Raw genomic sequence first — 19,394 nt, 5'->3', positions numbered from 1 at the left:
CTCAACCACTTTCCTGGGCAGCCTGTTCCAGTGCTTGATAACAGTTTCAGTGAAGAAATTTTTCCTAATATCCAACCTAAACCTCCCTTGGCACAACTTGAGGCCATTTCCTCTTGTCCTATCACTTGTTACTTGGGACAAGAGACCAACCCCCACCTCGCTACAACCTCCTTTCAGGTAGTTGTAGAGAGCGATAAGGTCTCCCCTCAGCCTCCTTTTCTCCAGGCTAAACAACCCCAGCTCCCTCGGCTGCTCCTCACAGGACTTGCTCTCTAGACCCTTCACCAGCTTCGTTGCTCTTCTCTGGACACGCTTCAGCACCTCAATGTCTTTATTGTGGTGAGGGGCCCAAAACTGAACACAGTACTCGAGGTGCGGCCTCACCAGTGCCGAGTACAGGGGGACGATCACTGCCCTGGTCCTGCTGACCACACGATTTCTGACACAAGCCAGGATGCCATTGCCTTCTTGGCCACCTGGGCACACTGCTGGCTCATACTCAGCCGGCTGGCAACCAACACTCCCAGGTCCTTTTCTGCCAGGCAGCCTTCCAGCCACTCTTCCCCAAGCCTATAGCGTTGCATATATATCAAAACATAAGCTGTGTATGTACACTGAAACATAAGTATGTTATTGATTATTATTACTCCTTGCACAGCTTATTTCCACTATTTTTACTGTTTAGTTACATAAATATTTTTCTAAACAAATCAAGCTCTATTTAAGAACAACTTAATTATCTTTTGAAATCTTCCTTAAATGTCTCTACAGCAAAACTAAAGGTTTAATACTGTACAGAATGAAAAGGTCTTCTAATGCTGATAGATTTTGTGAATCAGGCTACCAGGAATACTGATATAGTACCGCTTCAGTGCTGTGCTTCATTCATTACATTGTCAACATCCAATATCTTCCAATAACAAAACAACTCATTTTTGTATACCTGCTCCTTATCTAGACTTTAAATAAAAATTACCCTAAATAAAAAGTGATAGTTTCTAGAAGTTTTAAGCATGTGCAATTAAAATGTAATAATTTATTAAAATTAACTGATTTCTTTTGCACTAAATTGGTTTAGTAAGTCAAAGTAAAACCTCTACCTTGACTTGAAAATTTAATGTTTTCTTTCCATATTCTCAATTTCATATTGAAATATAGTAAAAGGAAGGTCCACTCAAGAAAATAAGACAGGACAGAAAATCCTCTGTTCATAATAAGTTGCAAGTTTTTTTCTCATCCAGACCACCCCCAAAATTCAGCAAGTGACATATGCCACAAAAGAATGGGTAGAAAGACTGCTCTCATCTACAAAGAAGAACCTGTACATAACAAATACAACTGTCGAAACAGAGTAAATATATTCTAAAATATGAGAAATGCATTTATTTCTTAAACTGATGTCTGTAGAGAACATGGAGAGTACCATAAAGATATAGTACTACTACTGGAGAGAATGTTAATGACACGGTCTTGGCTGAGATCAGTGAGGCCACACAAAAGATAATATTACATTAGAAAATGTCTTGGACATTGCTTTTGTAAACTGATTATCTGGCATAATAAAAAAAAACATTTAAGGAAGTTCTATTTGCATGTTAAATGATTCCTTCTTGGAATGGCTTGTTTTGGAACATATCAAAGGAAATGTTAGTCAAAAATTGAAAAAGTAATTATATTCGAGACATTAAGTAATAGTGACCACATCAGAATTAAATTTGGCTCTCTTAGAGGAGGAAAAATATTAAAAAAGAAAAAAAAAAGAAAAAAGAAAAAAATTAACCTTATGATATGAAACTTCAGAAGAGATTCAAAACCAAAAGCAAAACATATACTAAAATAAAATTAAAAGGACCAAAATTATTTAAAGTTAATTTAAATCCTTGTGTAACTAGCTGGAAGTTACATAACCACATGATACCAATCTTACATATTTCTTGACCTTGAAGAATTAGGAAAATAAATTAAAAAAACCTCACAAAACAAAGCAGCAAGTTTTTTTGTGTGTCAAGCAGAAACCATTTAAAAAAGAAGAAACAGCCCACTGAGGCCAGCAGAAGAGAACCAACCATGACAGATGAACTGATGGGGATTTGTTGCATAATCAAGTTATGATGAGATGACAAGTTAACATACATCAACTGACTTGTGATAACTGGATGCCTCAGAATCAAAATAATTTTGGCCCCAAATTACTATGATTCTGTGAAGTTGCTTTAATTTATATTTGCTGCAGGCCATGAACATGCACCCAGATGCCATGTGACTTGCTAAACCTTTGCAAACTGAGTGTGTTGCTGAGTCCTGTGCTTGTGATTTGCAAAGGTACAGTAGAATCTGAAGAATGAATAGTCAAACTCAAACCCATAAAAATAATCTGCAGAAGAAGGTATGTGTCACCTGGGCTACCTTGCAATAAATGAGCAACTGAACACTTCCTTGCAGTTGTTCTTCACCACAATAATTTAAGCAAATATCTGTTCAAGACATACTTGTTTCAAGTAGTAATGGTAAGCCTCTGTCCTAGAGAAAAAGTACCACTTAAACTCACTGATAATGTATTAAGGATTTATTAGTACTTATTGACTTGCATCAAAAAGCAATTTTGCCAAAATTGGGCACTCTTAAAATGGGGGATCAGACTTTCCAAAAAAGCATGTAATATTTCAGAAAATAAATGCAATGATCATTCAATCTACTGTCCTTTTTTTCCAATATTTGGGGTTTCTGTTTCCAAGAACTCTGCAATGTTGAACACTATAATTTGAAAAAACTAATCCTTATATTCTTAAAAATTTTTAGATTTCAGAACCTAGGACTTCAGAGAAAAATACTGTAGCTCAATTTATTAATATGGAAGTCTCAGCATTGCTAAGACAGTTCATATGGAATTTTTGAATTAAATAATTATCTGCTAGCAAAAATAAGCATTCTTGTGGAGATTAGAATTGAAAGACAACACCTGTTATTTTCTCTTTAAAAGTGTTGCTACTGTTTCTGGAAATTGAGAGACAGTGTTTTAACATTCCTAAACTATATGCAAAATTGAAGTTAATTGACAGTATCTAGATGAACATTACAAAAGAATAGATGGCAGCAGCTTAAGGAGAAATTTGGTTTCATCAGCACACTAGAATCTTTGGAATGCATTTACAATACAATCAATAAAAGGAAAAAGGTTAATTTATCTGACTTAGTATCTCAAAGCACTTTAAATAAAATGCTGCTGTACATAAGTACTTTGGAGGTTACAGATAAATAAAACTGCTTGTTAGCACAACATAAACCAATTTATTAATAGTTTATCACTCAGAGCTGAGTAACACCATGTAAAATAATACAAAGTAAACAGAGAATGCTTTTTTGTCATTACTCCTAAATTAGAATATGCTCAGATACCCATAGATTTTATTTTTAATCTTGCTTGTCTACATAATCGTCAGCTACTAGCCTGATAAGCATTATTTATTTTTTTTTACTGTTCATGTTACCAAGTCTTTTGGTGAAAACTAGCTGATACTGATATAGTGGAATTGATTTAGGTTAGATAAAGCTGTGTCTCACTAGGCTAGCTATCTGGTCTTCTCTAAAATTCCCAGTCCATAAGTTTTTCTAGTAAGGACTCTTTCATCTTCAACAGTCATATAGACCTTATGTGGTCTTTTTTTCTAGATGTTCTTTTCCTCTAACATTATATTGACCTGGGCAGCCTTCTTCATTCCTTGGCTTCTTGCTTTAATGTTCTCTCTCTAGAAAGCTCCACATGTGTGTACATATCCAAGACTCCCCTGGGAATAAGATCACACCAAAATCCTACAGGGAAGGTCTGGCATACTAATCCCAACCCATCTGAAAGCAGGGAGTATCACAGAAAATCTCTTCAAAATACTCATTTATTGCACTGTCTCCAATTACTGGTAAAGGACAAAAAAATAATAACCAAATCCTACATATTTATTACTTTTAATCCTTTTGATCCTTAAGATCAAACTTAAAACAAAAGTTTAAGAACTCAGACCTAGTGCCTTTAACTCATGTAATAAGAAAATATCTTCTGCCTAAATTGTGCTTGGTGATCAGCTGGACTTCCTAGGAACAGCTACCTGCGACACAGAAGGTTGAAATTTCCATAGGAACTATTGGAAAAGATAATTGCATTGCCACTGAATTGACAGTAGGTTATCTGACTTCACTACAGAAATACCAATTTGGAAGGACTAAAAGGAAAGGATGAGGATCTATCATAGTAAAGATTATTTGATTCTCTTGTGATGAAAGCAACAGTCTAGTTTCCTAAAAAAATGAGGCTTTCTTGATCACTCTGCTCATTGGTGACACAATCCATTTATCAGTTTATTCTCTACGACACATGAGATCCCTCTGACCAATTTCAAATTTCTTGGGAAAAGGGTAGAGAGTAAGGGCAGTCTAAAAAAAACATTAAGTTTTTCCAAGTTTCATGAAAATCAGTAGTTAAGAACTGGAGATACTTTATTAGTTCCTTAACGAAAAGGGAGAACAAAGTCATTACTAATTAATCCAATTAGCAGGCAACTGGTCAATTAGCATTTGTAAATTGACTGGTCAACAAGCACATGCAGAAACAATCATACCTCTGCTACTTTTGGTCCACCAAGGGAGCCAAAAAAGTGGCTAATGGCTATAAAGAGTTCCAGGAATACTGTTGAAGGTTACATGAGAGGAAGATAGTTGCTATAAGGGAGACTTTAGTGCCTGGGATACCATTATGTGTGCTGCAGTAGGAAAACATTAGGGATGAGGAAAGGTGAGTATGCCTTTGGAAGGATTAAGTGGTTTGGTAAGAAGTGGAGATACTAAAAAAGCTACTGATAAAGAGAAGATCTCAGACCATTTCAGTAGGAGAAAGAACAGAGAAAGCCCAAGGGATGTGAGATATTAGCATATAGGAGACTAGAATACATTTCTTTCACTTTTCGTGTTTATTTTCTGCTTTAAAGACTGCCTCATATTGAGGCATGTCCTTGTTAATATTTCTTTGCTGGTGTCATGCTGCTCAAAGATATTTCAGTCTCACTAGGCAAAACAATAGGTAGTTGGAAGGAAGTTTTATTCTCACATTTAGGTTAGATAGTTCTACTGGGAAAAATTTATGAGATTTAGAAAGACTTAAATACTTGAGGATCCCAGGAGCTTGTTGAAAGCTTTTCATAAAACTTCAAAGTGAATCCAGATTTCTCAAATCTAATGGATTATTAACACGTTATTGGTGATCGAATCAGCCCAGAAGAAAAACTCTCAATGAAAGAAAAGAACTGTAACTCTTCTTTCCCAAAAGAAATATTTTAATTGTAAAAGGATTTGGTTTAAAATTGCACACAGACATATTTTACAGGTACTATAGCTTCTATAAGCATCACATCAGATCTCTGGAGTTCATCATCTAAGATAGTGACCAGCAGTTGTGAGGTCTTTATTGAGGTTCACCATCTATGTTTTCTGCAGGTGTGAGGTCTTTACAAGGGTAAAAATCAGTAACGGGTTAGGTTAGGAACCAATCAGTTAAAAACAAGTCTTGTCCAATCAACAACGTTAAGGTCAGCCTGAAGGCTTTCTGATCCAATTATGCAAGATGCTCTGAGGATCTGTCTCCACCCTTTAGTGCTCTCAGATGCATTTTTTTAAAGTCTGTAAACAATCCTGTAGTGACTAAGTAGTATCAGCATTATTACAATCCCTGTGAAAGCACCTGCAGAACTCCAAGATGCCAACAGAAACACGTTATTACCCTGTGCTACTGTAATGCAGTTACAACCGTAATTATGGGACTCAGGTGGATGTGGTAATAGCTAACCTCTGCGTCAAAATTACAATGTCTGGCAAGAGCAGACCTTACAGACTGAAGGACCAAACACTTATGAAGCAAAACCACTGAGACAGAGTTTGTACAGAAATCGACATCTGTAGGAACTTACCATCATGTTGTGAACAGTTAAACACAGAAGCCAAACCACACCAACAAGGTTGTGGCAGGACTACAGTCATGGATATAATGTATGACTAATCCAGAAAAACTCTGAAGCACCTTTTTGTCATAGATTAGAAATCTACTTTCTTCGTGTTAATTTATAGTTTACATAATTTAAAATATAAAACATGCTAAGACATGACAACTTTAACTCTCAGATATTCCCCATGGGTCCTGCAACACTCCCAGGCAATAGTATCAGATATCAGTATGTGTCAATATGTCTGTTACCTTTCAACAATCCCAAGGTAGAGCATTTCTATGCTGCTATCAAATTCACAGCATACTTCAGGAGCTGTTTCACAAGAATGTATAAATATCAGTTATTATTATTTTCAAATCTCCATGCCGTAAGTTTTTTGTTTTGTTTTACTTTTAAGAGTACAAGGAGTTTTCAACAGCACAGAGATCTAATTTTACAGCTGAAGGGTTTTAGTGCTATTACACATTAAAGCAGTAAATGTGAAACCACAAAAAAAAAAAATCCAATCCATTAACCTGATATTATGAAGTAATTTGTTGCATTTTCTAACAAAGTAAGGGGTTGTTCCATGTCAAGAAAATTACAGAGACCACATATAGCACTTGTAACATCTATTTCACAATTCTAAATGACAAGTACCCACACATATTCCAGTGCTCTACAAAATCCTCAAAGAAGCATTTTCTGAAAAAAACATTTTCCTTATAACAAAGGAGCATGGCAAGTTGTAAGTCTCAAGCCTTTTCATAAGTGTTTTAACCAAAGAATAAAAAGGAAAATGAAATTATACACATAAATCAAAATTGTCAGAGTTTCATGTTGCTTTGCAATGCCTGGGGTATGGGCAAAATAGAACAACTTTTGTCATGATTGGTTTTAATCAATCACGCTACAGGGATGGCCACAAAGAATCTGTGCCTTAGACTTTGATCTTGCAAACAAACCCCAACTTAAGTTTTAATCAATGGAGTCATTTGTCTGATTAAAGGTACACACATGATCAAGTATTTATAGAATCAAAGTTTTAGGATATGGTCTATAAGGCCACTTTGTGTGCAGTGGAAATAACTTAAACAGCTTGTATATAATCTCTATTTATTACTGCTTCTTGGCCAGAGAATAGCTGAGCTCTGGTAGGCAGCTGTGAGAGGCTCACCTATTTCAATATGATAGTTCATCAGTTTAGTATAAACTGTTCTGAAAGCTGCTTAACCTAAGTCAGCATGTCATGCTTAACCTAAATCAGTATCCTGTGCTTAAACAAAGTCAGCATGTTGTGCACTGATGCAGATGCAGGACACATCTGAGTCATTAGTGTGGTCCAGAGATAGCTGTGTCCAGCAGCTATGGTTGCCACTTACATTGCGCAAGTCATTGCTCAAGTGGCTACACCTTTGGCCTCATCTTTCAGACCATTATTAGATCAAAGACATACTACTTAGTAATAATTTCTTCACTTATACTTTATCAAGGCAGTAGTGCTGCAGCTTATAAGCTCTGCAGTAAGTCATTCTCAGTTAAAGGGTTTTATCCTTGTATGTGTGATGTCCTAGACCTATCATCAGACATTCATCCCAAATCCATCTCACCTACTTTTATTTGAGTGTAAGTTAGAATCTCTGGTTTAAGATGACCATTATTTTTCTCCTATACTCAGGAGAGACAGAAATACACTTCCAGGCAAAGTGCAACAACCAAATGGATCACCTCTTTCAGAAAGTAAAGTCAGGAACAAGGAATATCCTGTCAACTCTTTAGTCTCACAGAATTTTGTGGGAGGTTTGCTATTGTCCTTACTAACAGTGAAATAAGGCCTCTCTTCTATTTTTGTATTAAAGGTTTCATATATTTAGCAGTAGAATTTAAGCACAGTGCGCTGCATTCAAAGCTGTTGTTGGAGAACCACTTTTTACTGTAAGGGTTTATCTTCTAAATGTGAAGCATTTTATTTACAAGAATTCAAGTATTTTAGAAAAGAAACAACCCATTGCAGTGTTTGAGTGTTGACCCACAGAAGCTGCAGTCACTCAACAAGGAATACTATGGGATCAATAAAGAGCTTGGGACTGTTTACAGCCTGGTTCTGAGCTATAATAAATGCTCAACATGCTGAATACTTTAACACCTTCTCAATAGTGTGTTTAGAAGTTACTACTATCCCAGATGCTTGTGTAACCTGAAAATATGCAGAAGGACATGGCCATGCCTAAGATAAGCAGAGAAGAGAAAATAATGACTTACTGCACGTAAACACAGGCACATAAAGACAAGACAGTTTTTCAGCAACAACGTTAATAAGAACAAGATCTCTAAGACAGCTTACGTCTTTCTGGGCTCCCAGACAACACATATTTTCAAGCTTTGCATCATACCATTCTCAATCAACTGAGATGAAATATTTAATACATAAAGGAGTGGATTTATTTTCCTTTACTCTTGGCTTTTACCACACACCCACGGGAAAGCACTTAGCTTAATCATAAATAAAGAGTTGCAGGAACTCATGGAATTGAGCAACACTTGCTAACCTTTAGCTTTCTGGCTGAAAAATGACCTTCAGTGATGACCCCAGTGAATAGTGCTATCTGGAGTAATTCCCTCACATCAAGCAACCTATTATTTTACTATTATTAAGTTTTAGTAACACTGCTGGGAGAAACCATCTGTTAAAAGAGAAACAAGGTACTGACCCTTAGGTATTTGGGGACTGTTGTTTTCTGCAATCAGTTTAAGGCACTTTTCATTCATTTTGTACAATTTCCTTTCAGCAGTGTCAGGAAGATCAGAATAAGAAAAGACCAATATCCCTGTGATGTTTATTGCACATCAACAAATAAAAGATATATTTACAGCTGCATTCACCATTTTACTAGGCCTATTAAACAAATGTGTTGTAAGAAAAAGCCTATAAAGCAAACTTAGCAACAGTAAAAAGCCCATTGTTTGACTCCCCACAGAAGCTTCAATTGCTTCACAGTATGAAGTCAGGAATCCTTTAGATAAAAATAAACACAGAAGAAGTAGAGAATAGATACATTAAGGATGTTAACAGGAGTGAAGTCTTCTTGAATGCCTGTCTTCTAAGCACTGGTTCCTTGGTTTAGAGAATTATTTTGCAAATAGTTTGCAAAAAAACCCCATAAAGATACTAGAGGGATCCAGTCGAGGACCTTTTAAATTTGTATGTAAATATATTTTGGAGGATTTAAAGAAATAGAAACAGAGGATAAACTTCATATGCTGCACTGAACGAGTGAATTTCCTAAAACCTGAAATTCTTCTGTACTGATGAAGTAGAAATGTAAGCAACATGATTTCACAAGGATCATAAACATCCTTTTTTTTCTTAGCTGCTGCTGCCAAATCACAGTCTGAAGACTGTATGTTGCCTGTCATCAAATTCTTATGAATAATGAACATCTTCTGCTCAGGCCAAGGGGATATGAGAAGTCATCAGTGATATTTTTTTTTTTTTTTCTTTCTCCTGTTTTTGGCTAACAGGCTTTGTTTGGTTGAGTTTGGGTTTTTTGGTTTTTTTATGAATGAAATTTTTTGGTCTTTTATTTGTTCTGTATTTTAACATTTAATATTCATAGGGATCCTTTGAACTATATTGTAATAGATCACACAAAGCACAAAAATCTCATGTCTGTCATACAAGCTTCCTTGACTGGAAAGATATCCTTCACAACTAGGTTTCTGATATGAAAGCTCATATCAAGCAAATTCAACTAAGAACAGAAATACAATTTTAGAAGCTAGATGTTGCATGTCTATGGCAAATTAATCTTTGCCATTAGACTATTACAGGGTTTCCTTTGTGTTGACTTTCTAACCTGCAGAAGCATTGGAAACTTCAGGTTTTAATCCAGTCCTTGACACTGGACATCTAAGTATCAGGAGTCAACCAGTAACAGGCAGGTGAGTTACAGGAAGGGTCAGGGCACCAAGTTTCTCCATGAAAGGCAAAGAGACAACAGAGCCAGGCAAATGAAGTTTCAGTCTGAAACCTTGCACTGCATTCAAGGACAAATCTTAGGTCATGATATGTAATTGGGAGGCTCTCGTTGACTTTTAATAAGATTTGAGCAGATTCTGATTGACAGAAGAGCTAATAAAGCATACCAAGTACTATTTTGAGACAGGGTGTCAAGACATGACATAAACAACTACCAATTATCTTCTTTCACCTGAGACTAATAAAAAGTGATTTAAAGATGAGATTCAACTTTATTCCATCAAAAATTATTTTTCAGCTACACCAGTGATCCAAGTTTTGCAGCTATTGGCTACACACACAGTCTGTGTGTCATGCCAGGGCCAAGATGTTTGGCAGGCATCACTTTGTTGACATCTTTGTGGTTACAGACCTCCTGTACATACTTGCACAGAAACTGTAAAAGGAACCTTTGACATGCTATCATATTCCGGAGGTCCTGCAAATTACACGTAAAATAAGAATGAGAGTAGACTAGAAGAGAAACAAAGATTCATCACTGAGATGATATATTGACCTAGAGCAGTGCAACTAAACAGTGTATCCAGATGCCTGATTGTAATGTGTTGCAATTTACAAATCCTCTGAAAAGGCCTAACATCAAGAAATGTCACAGAGAAATGCTTCCTTGTGTTTGTAATGTTGTTTCTTAAACAAAAAAAATTATCTCAAAACACTTTTGCTTAGGTGATTTTTATAGGCATGAAAATCATCACAGGGTAAGAAAAAGCTGAATACATAACAATATGTTCCTGCTTTGCATTGTTTTGAAAGGAAAAAAAAAAGTCTTTAAACTGCTATAAAACAGTTTGCCAAAGGATGCAGCATGAGTGAAAGCATATCAATTTATAGCTTTATCAAAACTAACAGAAGCTTAGAAGAGAAACATAGTGAAGTCAGTCTTCAACTGAATTCATTAACAAGGTGAAATCTCTCTTCCAAAATAAGAATTTGTAGCCTTGAGGACAATCAGAAGAACCCAGAAAGATCAAGGGAAAAAGGAATTTGTCAATGTGAGATGATAAAAGTGGGGAAACAATAGGTTGGTAACATTTGTTTTTGAAACTATGCTCTGAGACAATCATTATGGTTTTGTTTGTTTTAATGTACGTAGTAAACTCATTCAGTTCCTCAAACTGAATCTCGTTGATGGCAATTTACATTTTTCATCAATTTAAAGATAGAGTTTATGTTTAAAACTTCTCAAATATTGTGTCTTCAAAGTTATTTATGTCCTTTCTTTACAGGAGTTTGGAATTATAATCATACTACACTACAGATTTTTTATAATGCAATATTTTCATTCTTTTTCTCTTTTAACATTTTCTTTCGTGTTTAATCATGAATCCTTAACTGATTATTTAAATGCCAAACATTAACTAACCAACACAAAACATTTAAAATAGTACACTCAAGTTAAGAGGGCTTTTTTCTGTAAAACAAAGATTATTATCTTCATCCCTGCAGGCTATGAATTTCTTTAAGAAATGAAGATTTTTCTAATTAATGCTGGCTGCATGCTATAACTTCATCATGTTTGCCTGGCTACATGAAGAAAACCAGTCTGAATAATATTTAGTATTCCCATTGCACACTTTTAGAATATTTATTGACCACAAGTTTCTTGAAAGGCCTGACACAGATGCTCGCCCTTGTACAGCACCCTGTAAATCATACAAACAGCATTAATCCTGTTTCCATTTAAGTAAAATATAACACTTGCTTTCAGTGAAATAATGATGAGTACAATATCTGATGAAGAGTTTAAAATAGCAGATGGTGTTATCACTTTGAAAGCAGGGACGTAGCTGCATAGAAGCAGCAGCATGCAGGATATTCTGGTCTTGCACCTTCAGATGGTACTTAGTTCTTTAAAGCAAAAGCAGGAAAGTGATTGATGTTACGCAGCAAACAATCTGCTTCTTGCATCCCCGGTGGTGGTGCTTATCACTTCAGAGTTCTGCTACAGCAATACTTACAGAAGCCTTTGTCAACAAAATGCAGTTATGGAAGGAACTAGCATGGATTCCCTGCCAAGAAATTCCTGTCTTGGTGAGCAAGTCCCTCTAGGATTACTTGGAAATACTCCTGAACTTGCTGCCAGGCACCTCTTATGATATGGGTGAATAATAAACCTAAACCTTGTCCTAATTGTTGGTGAAGAATCAGTTGTCTCTCCAGTGCGAGAAGGGATGCAAAACCTCTCCTCTCTGCCCCACAAGTGGCCCAGAGATATTTGTGTATCTTTCCCTAAGACATTTCTAAGCCGACATTGAGTTCTATGTGGCCTCGAGAATCTGGGTACGAAGAAGAGACTGCTTGTCACGTGGTTTTTCCAAACACTCGTAATTCTGGTTATCAGCCCTTATACACAAACACATTTAGACCTGGGGCCATAATACAGGATAATACAGGTCTTTAGTTCCTACACCCTCAGGATTACACTGCTCTTTAATTCACTGTAAGAAAAATCCAAACTTCAATCTGTTATATATACACACACACATATTTTATAGTTACATATGTGTGTGCATATATATACACATAATCATCTATCTTTTTTTTTTTTTACAGACTTCTCTGGACTATATGTAAGCATAGACCACAAGCCAAATCCTTATGCTGGTACAGATTCAAGGTGATTTATATCTAGCACGAATTAAAATCTTTCTTGAATTTGAATTTGCCTTGGTAGAAAGACCAGTCTTTCCTAGTCATTCAAACCCAAAATTCTATTACAGTGAAAGCTGCTAAAAATAGAAACATTTTCATGCATGAAATTGAATCAGTCATGATTCAGCTATGGGCTATGTGGCTAGTCATTAATTAGCCAAGATTTATGTGGCCAGGTGATTACTAATTGAAAATACTTTACTTGCACTAAATATATTTACCTATTTCAGAATTCAGAAATGCCTGTCTAAAAATTCACTACATTTTTGTTATTCAATTTAGTCATTAGTCCCTGAGTAAATTTTGCTGCCACCTAGCTAGAGAACAGACACAGTAAGATAACATGGATAAGCATGATGAAACTCTTAGTGTTAATTCTAAATTACAATTATCAAGGAAGTTAAAGTAGGTGTGCTGAAAGTCTGGCTCCTGCAAATGGCAATGAAACATTTTTTCTGCTGTAACAGACCTCAGCAGCCCTCAAAGATGATTAGCCAGCCCTAACAATCATAAATTCTTATACCTTAAATGTTTTATATTACACATTCTACATATTAAAATTTGTATATGAACATGGAGAGTATCACTTTTCTTCTGCAACATTTCATCTCTCCCTTCCTTAGTCGTCTGCTGCTATTGTTTGAAATATTTATGCCTGGCAAATAAATTTTCTAATCCAGATTATTTCCTTCTAAATTCAGACTGCTCCTTCTGCCTGCTGCAGCATGACTCTACTATTGAAAGTAGCAAGCAGTTCCCACAAAGGGAGATATTTAGATGGATAAGGGAGGCACAACTGCTACTTAACCATACCTTTTCCAGACAAGAACAGTGGCCAGTGCATAGCTACACAACCTGAGATCAGGTGATGCCAAAATCCCTCAAGTCACTCAAGAGCAATATAAAAGGGTAAAACAGAAAACAGATCCCTTAAGATCTGCAGATCTCTGCACATAACTGAATATACCAGATCCCATTGCAGCAACAAAGTTGGAAGGGCTCAACATCTCATTTTCATGCTATGTTACCTTTGCTTTTTACCATATTCACAAACCAGGGGGAAAAAAAAAAACAGTTAGAAATACATTGCAAGCCATGCGTAATGCTTGAATTATACAATTACATCCTTCATGGGCTCTTCAGGCCTACATGCTTCTAGTGTAGCTCTGTTAGGCTTATATAAATATATCCCTCCTGTCCTCTGGAAACCCAATCCATTTCAATCTGCAATGTAAACAGTTTCTTTTTAACATGCAGTGTGTGCTGATTTCACCTTAATTATATATTTCCCATTGCGAGAACTGGAACTGTGGGATACTGGGAAAGAATTTAACCAGCAGCCTATAAAGAACAGGGGCTGAAGCTTGGCTTCTATTAACACCTCATTAGGCAGAGCCTGTACTGTACATAAAATGAGCTAATGATTTTTAAATGTAGTTGTCAACCTATAACTTAATAATGTAGAAACATTATTTCTCTGTAATACTGAGTGAGTGATAATACATTTTTATCTCTACAAACCAACATGAAGCTATTGGACTACGTTATTACCCCAAGCAAGATCTTCACTGGTCATCGTCAAACACTGACCTTTAGCACAACTGTTGCCACTAGTAGCACAAGTGGTACTAATTGCAGTGTAAATTTTCTGGTAGACACAACCTGACAGTTTGAGGAAAACACCTTCAAGTCCTGGATATAAATGTAGTTCAGCTTAATAAAAAAAGAAGTTAGAACCATAAAATGACTGTTAGGTGGTTATAGGTTTAATTGTAATCCCATATAAAGGAATGGCAAAATTCTCAAGTTTGAGTTTACTGTCAATAAAGACCATCCTCTACCTTACCAAAAATCACCATTACAGTTTGCATTAACTTGACAGGTTTAACAGTAGTTCAAGAATGCAGGACTTTCATTAACTCCCACTGAAGCTGAGTAAATGGCCATAGAGTCAAACAGGGGTTGCACAATATATCCCTTAATTGGCAAGGGGATTGTGGTATTCCTATCCATCAGGTGACCCCTCTGCACAAGGGTTAGGACCTGATCTTGCTGCAGTGGGTTTGGAGGCATATGTGCGCTGCAGGTGAGGCCTGGTTTGCTGTGAGAGCAAAGAGTTCTCATTCACTGTCAGTTCACCACACTTCCACTGAGCATCACTTTTAAAGAAAAAAAAAAAAAAGAATTTTTGAATTTACAAAAATCAAAGAGTCTCTGTTTCTAATTTGTGGAAGGCTTCTCTTGGCCTTTTAAAGAAACAAGATTTTAAAACAGACTAGTTTTAAATACTCCTTCCATAACAAAAAAATCTCGTGTCCATAAACCTCATCATACTCGTCACAGAAGCTTTTAACTTACCATACCAGTCAGCACTAGCCTATCTTGCAATGGCCTGAATCCCAATTAACCGCCAGCATCCACAGTTACAAAGGGAGGCAGTGAGCAGGCATGCTTGCTTTCATGTTTCAGGGGTTTTGCAGTGAAATTTTTAACTGAATTTACAGCTACTCCACACTGAAAATGTACACGTATGGGCTTCACCGTCTGTACCACACGGCAACTCTCAGGAGAGGCTGGAGCTTGGCAAAGAGGGCGCACGCTGCCTCTTCCCAACTGCCCAGTGCGGAGCTGGTACCCACAGCAGCCTTTCTCTGGAGCAAAGGCAATTAAGATGAGGGACCCTCCTGCTGTTCCTGTTTGATTAGTGAATACAGCAACGACATTTACTCATTGTCTTCATGCTTGGTCGCTACATTCTTTTGGCTGGGAGGACTGCAATAGCTGTTCCCAGGGTGCAGGCAGGTATGTCGTTTCTAACCTTTGGCTCAGGAGATGTGGTCAGGCACTCGCTGGCTGCTACACAGCTTGTAAAATCAGTCACATTTCATAAGGGTGAAAAACGCTACAGGGTTTTGTACAAGGCAAAATACAAGATGGTGATGTGTGTGTTGGTGGCAGAGATTTTACCTGGGATGCATCTTTTTGTGTCATTGGATCTGAGTGAACTGATATCAGGCAGGGGAGGTTTGGCCTTCTGTGAGAAATGGATATTTTAAACTCTCCTTGAAAATATCAGAGTTGTGATGTGTTATGGCCAAATTACTGGCTCCCTGCTGAAAATGGAAGTAGTATGCAGTGAAATGTACATTGATTCCAACCAGCGGAAAAACAATTACTTCTACAAGTGAGCACAGAAGCAGTTAATAGTTGCAGCACCATAGTGGGGAGCTTGCCAGAACTGGCAGCTAAGCCAGAGTCCTGAACCAACATAACAGTAGGTCTATTTGTCTCATTTACTGTGCTTTTCTCATCTCCCTTACCCCATCGCAAGCAAACAAATATCAATAATAATGATAGCCTTAGCAATTATACCTAGAAATAAATAAATGTTCAAATGCACGTTTTCAACAGTAGAGAGATGTGAAAGGATTATATAATCAGCATTTGTCACTCATTCCTGCTGTACTCTGAAACCATAGGCTAAAAAAGAAGTGGTTTATATATTAAAAGCGGTCATATAATTTATTTCATTGAGAGCAATTAATTGTTTACTTACAAGACAGCTTCCCATGACAAATCTTTCTTTCTTTAAAATGTGTTTCACAGCCCTATAAAAGCAAACCCCATTTCTTATAGCTTCCTAGCAAGACATTCAGACCAATTATCCTATTCAGCTTCTCCTTTCTTTATAATTGGTAATTTAGCTTGCTATATAAAACACAATTAAACCTTGTTTAGACTAAAGCTGTCTACACATGGAGCTGTATAGCTGATGCTAATTCTTAACTCTTAGCCATACTTAAAATAGGTATTCTAATGTACTTCACACTGATGCAGCTTAGTTATCACTTTCATAACCACAGAAATGTTCTTGAGTAAATTAGCATTTGCTCATTCCCAACTATGTCAGCAAAAAGGCATTTTCTTTTCATCTTTGCATAAGAGGTAATATCAAAACATTACTGATTGGCCAATCATCAATTTATCTTGCACACTTACATTTTTCACTCCTACTGCAATAACTGCCTGTCGTATACTTCTAAAACATCATCTACAAATGCATAGACTGCTGCAGAGAACTGAAATGTCATGGTTGTGCACAGGTATTTTTATATATACACAGGATTAAAACCAAATCATAGGGAAGAGTTTAAATCACATGCAATCCAGACCTGAACAAGGAGATACCCTGAAGAAGGTAAGGAAGAATGGTTCAGGCTTCAGGTAAACTGAAACTTAAATAATTTAAAACAAAAAAAAAGTTATAAGTACTCTACATACATATGTCAGAAAAAATGACATTTTTTTCTTTGGGTAACTCAGTTAAACTGCAAGCAGACTTACATTGGCAGTTAGTCATTTTAATTATAGTGTGATGACACTTGCTAGTTTAGAAAATGAATCATATGGTTGCACAGGAATTCAGTCTTTTTGCCTTAGCTATATTTGTAGATAGATAGAATTCTAAAAGTGAAACAGACATTTAATTGTTTAAGGGTTACTTGATGCACAAGAGTATATTTATTCAGCAATAATTTCAGGTTATCTTCTCCGTTTCTTTCCCTCTTATTAGAGACCAGACATCCTTCTTACAGCGTGGAGGGTAAGACAGAATGACAAGCAAATCTAATACACTTTAAGGCAGAAGAATATTTCAGTAGCCTAAAATCACCACTGTAAGTGCCTTTAAATCTTCCTGAATTCAGTAAACTTAGTTATGGATGCAGTTTAGCACAAGGAAACAATTCACCAGATTTCTTAACAGAAATATTTTACCCTGTCAAAGGACCATAATTTAACCCCGATGCAATATATTCAGTGAAGTCAATGAACTTGCATTAGCATAAAGTCTTTAAAAACCTGACACACTGACCTACCTTTATGTGACAGACGTAACCTTGGCTGCCTCGTATCTGTTGCATGACATCCAGTCGGTAACTCTAGTAACAAGCCATATAGTGCCAGGATTAAAAGGTCCTGGGCAGATGCCATCCTGCCCAAGATCAAATTCTTGCGCTCTTCACTTAACTGCTGCTGTTTGTTTGTTGTTTTGGTGGGGTTTTTTTAAGGCTCCAAGTTCCACTTCTACTTTCCCAGTGCAGTTAGATCTCTCTCTTTGGTCAGTTTGTGGGGTATCTCTATGGGAAATTCAACGTTCATCAGAGATGCACACAGCCACAGCTAGCCATTTGTCAAGCTGTGCAAATGTCATGTAAAAATATTCCCTCCCTAGGACAATTGTTTATAAAGTGCGAGGACATTCCAAGGCGTTACTCTGCAGTGTTGTGTCTTGAGCTCTCTTTAGTAACTCTGCCAGTGGATTCAGGAAGAAGCTGTATTTTCAGTCCCTCCTGCAAGGCAATTCATTCAGAGAAGGAGGGAGAGGGGAAAAAAAAAAAAAAAAAAAAAAAGGAAGAAAGCACCCTCCTCCTTGGTGCTCTTCAGAACTCAGCCCCTTGCTCTGACTTGCCAAACAGCTAGTTTTAATTCACCTTTCACCTTTGCTAATTAAAAACAAGAAGTGCCATTCCCTCCTGGAGTTGCAGGATCCACCCAGCGGGGAAGCCGGGCTGTCAGGCTGCTGTATTTACTGAGAAAGTTCAGGGAGGGTTGAGGCAATGTACAGTACTAGCTGCTTCTAGGAAGCGTTTTAATCCACGTGCCGTGCACTGATTCCTCAATTGCTTCGCGGTTTCACGTTGTAAATTATCGGGAGAAGGGTCAGAATTCCTCCCGTCCCTCCCTTTCGAAAAGTCATTTCAGCTTTTGTTCCCAGCTCAGTTTTAGAGGAGGATTAGCCCTTGAATTAACTATTTAAGTACATTATCACTTAGAGTCATTAAACAGCATGCTACTAAGTGGATCAGAATAAAAAGATTCCAATTGCATATCCTTCCTTTCTTACTTTAAAGGAAAAGGTTTAGCTTTTGTGATTTTTTTTTTTTTTCCTCTCTACTGTGGCTTCTCCCCATTACATTTTAAATGTCTGTAAGTCTGGAATCTTAGGTCATCTATACAGGTCAGTAAAATTAGTTATCTGACTAAATGCTTGTAGGATTTGGCAGTATTTTTTAAAAAAAATAAGCGCCTGAGCAGAGAGCTGTGATAGCATGATAAACAGCATCAGATTTACAAGTGTCAAGCACCTACCTCTTACAAACTAACAAATACCAGAAAACTTCATCTCTTTTTCAGGTCATTTGTAACTTAAAAATATACCCATGGCAAGAACTAAATTTTTGTAAATCAAGACTATAGATCTATATCTGGAATACATTAATTAAGGAATAAAGTTCTCTGTAATTAAGTTTTCATGCATAGAATCATTTACAATTTTGTGAGGTGCATTTTAGTCATTAACAATCGCACTTTTTTAATGAGATGGAGCATTAAGTCATGTTAAGTCTTTATACTTCTCATTGTTTTATGTGGAAAAAGAATCACAAAGAAAGGAAAATGAAAACTGATATGTGCATTTGACAATAATGCACTCAAATTTGGTAGCCAACAAAAGATAATGATATCTGGAGAGAAAGATTTAATAAGAAATTTCTGTATGCCAGCAAACTGAAAAGAACCCAGTACAATAATACAGTGAAATGCTAATAATTGTAACAGCAGGATACATGGATGGGAGCAGACAGATCTCTTCAAGAAGAATAAAAAATATGAACTACTAGGACAGAAAAAAAATAGGCAACTTTGGTGAAAAGACAGAAGTAAATCATGAGAGCGCC

General features: G+C 36.6%; 1 protein-coding gene across 1 annotated transcript in view; it reads right to left on the bottom strand.

Moving 5' to 3' along the window:
• The window catches only part of SEMA3E (semaphorin 3E), a 148,821-nt gene extending 130,414 nt beyond the window's left edge, over positions 1 to 18,407 (bottom strand). The window contains exon 1 of the mRNA XM_030016018.2: positions 17,535 to 18,407. Coding sequence (XP_029871878.1) covers positions 17,535 to 17,649 — 115 coding nt within the window. The 5' untranslated portion in view covers positions 17,650 to 18,407. The remainder of the gene's footprint in view (positions 1 to 17,534) is intronic.
• Between the last annotated feature and the right edge of the window lie 987 nt (positions 18,408 to 19,394).

Source organism: Aquila chrysaetos, chromosome 5 (genome assembly GCF_900496995.4).
Source record: "Aquila chrysaetos chrysaetos chromosome 5, bAquChr1.4, whole genome shotgun sequence".
NCBI lineage: Eukaryota > Metazoa > Chordata > Aves > Accipitriformes > Accipitridae > Aquila > Aquila chrysaetos.
This window is presented reverse-complemented; position numbering and strand designations above follow the sequence as displayed.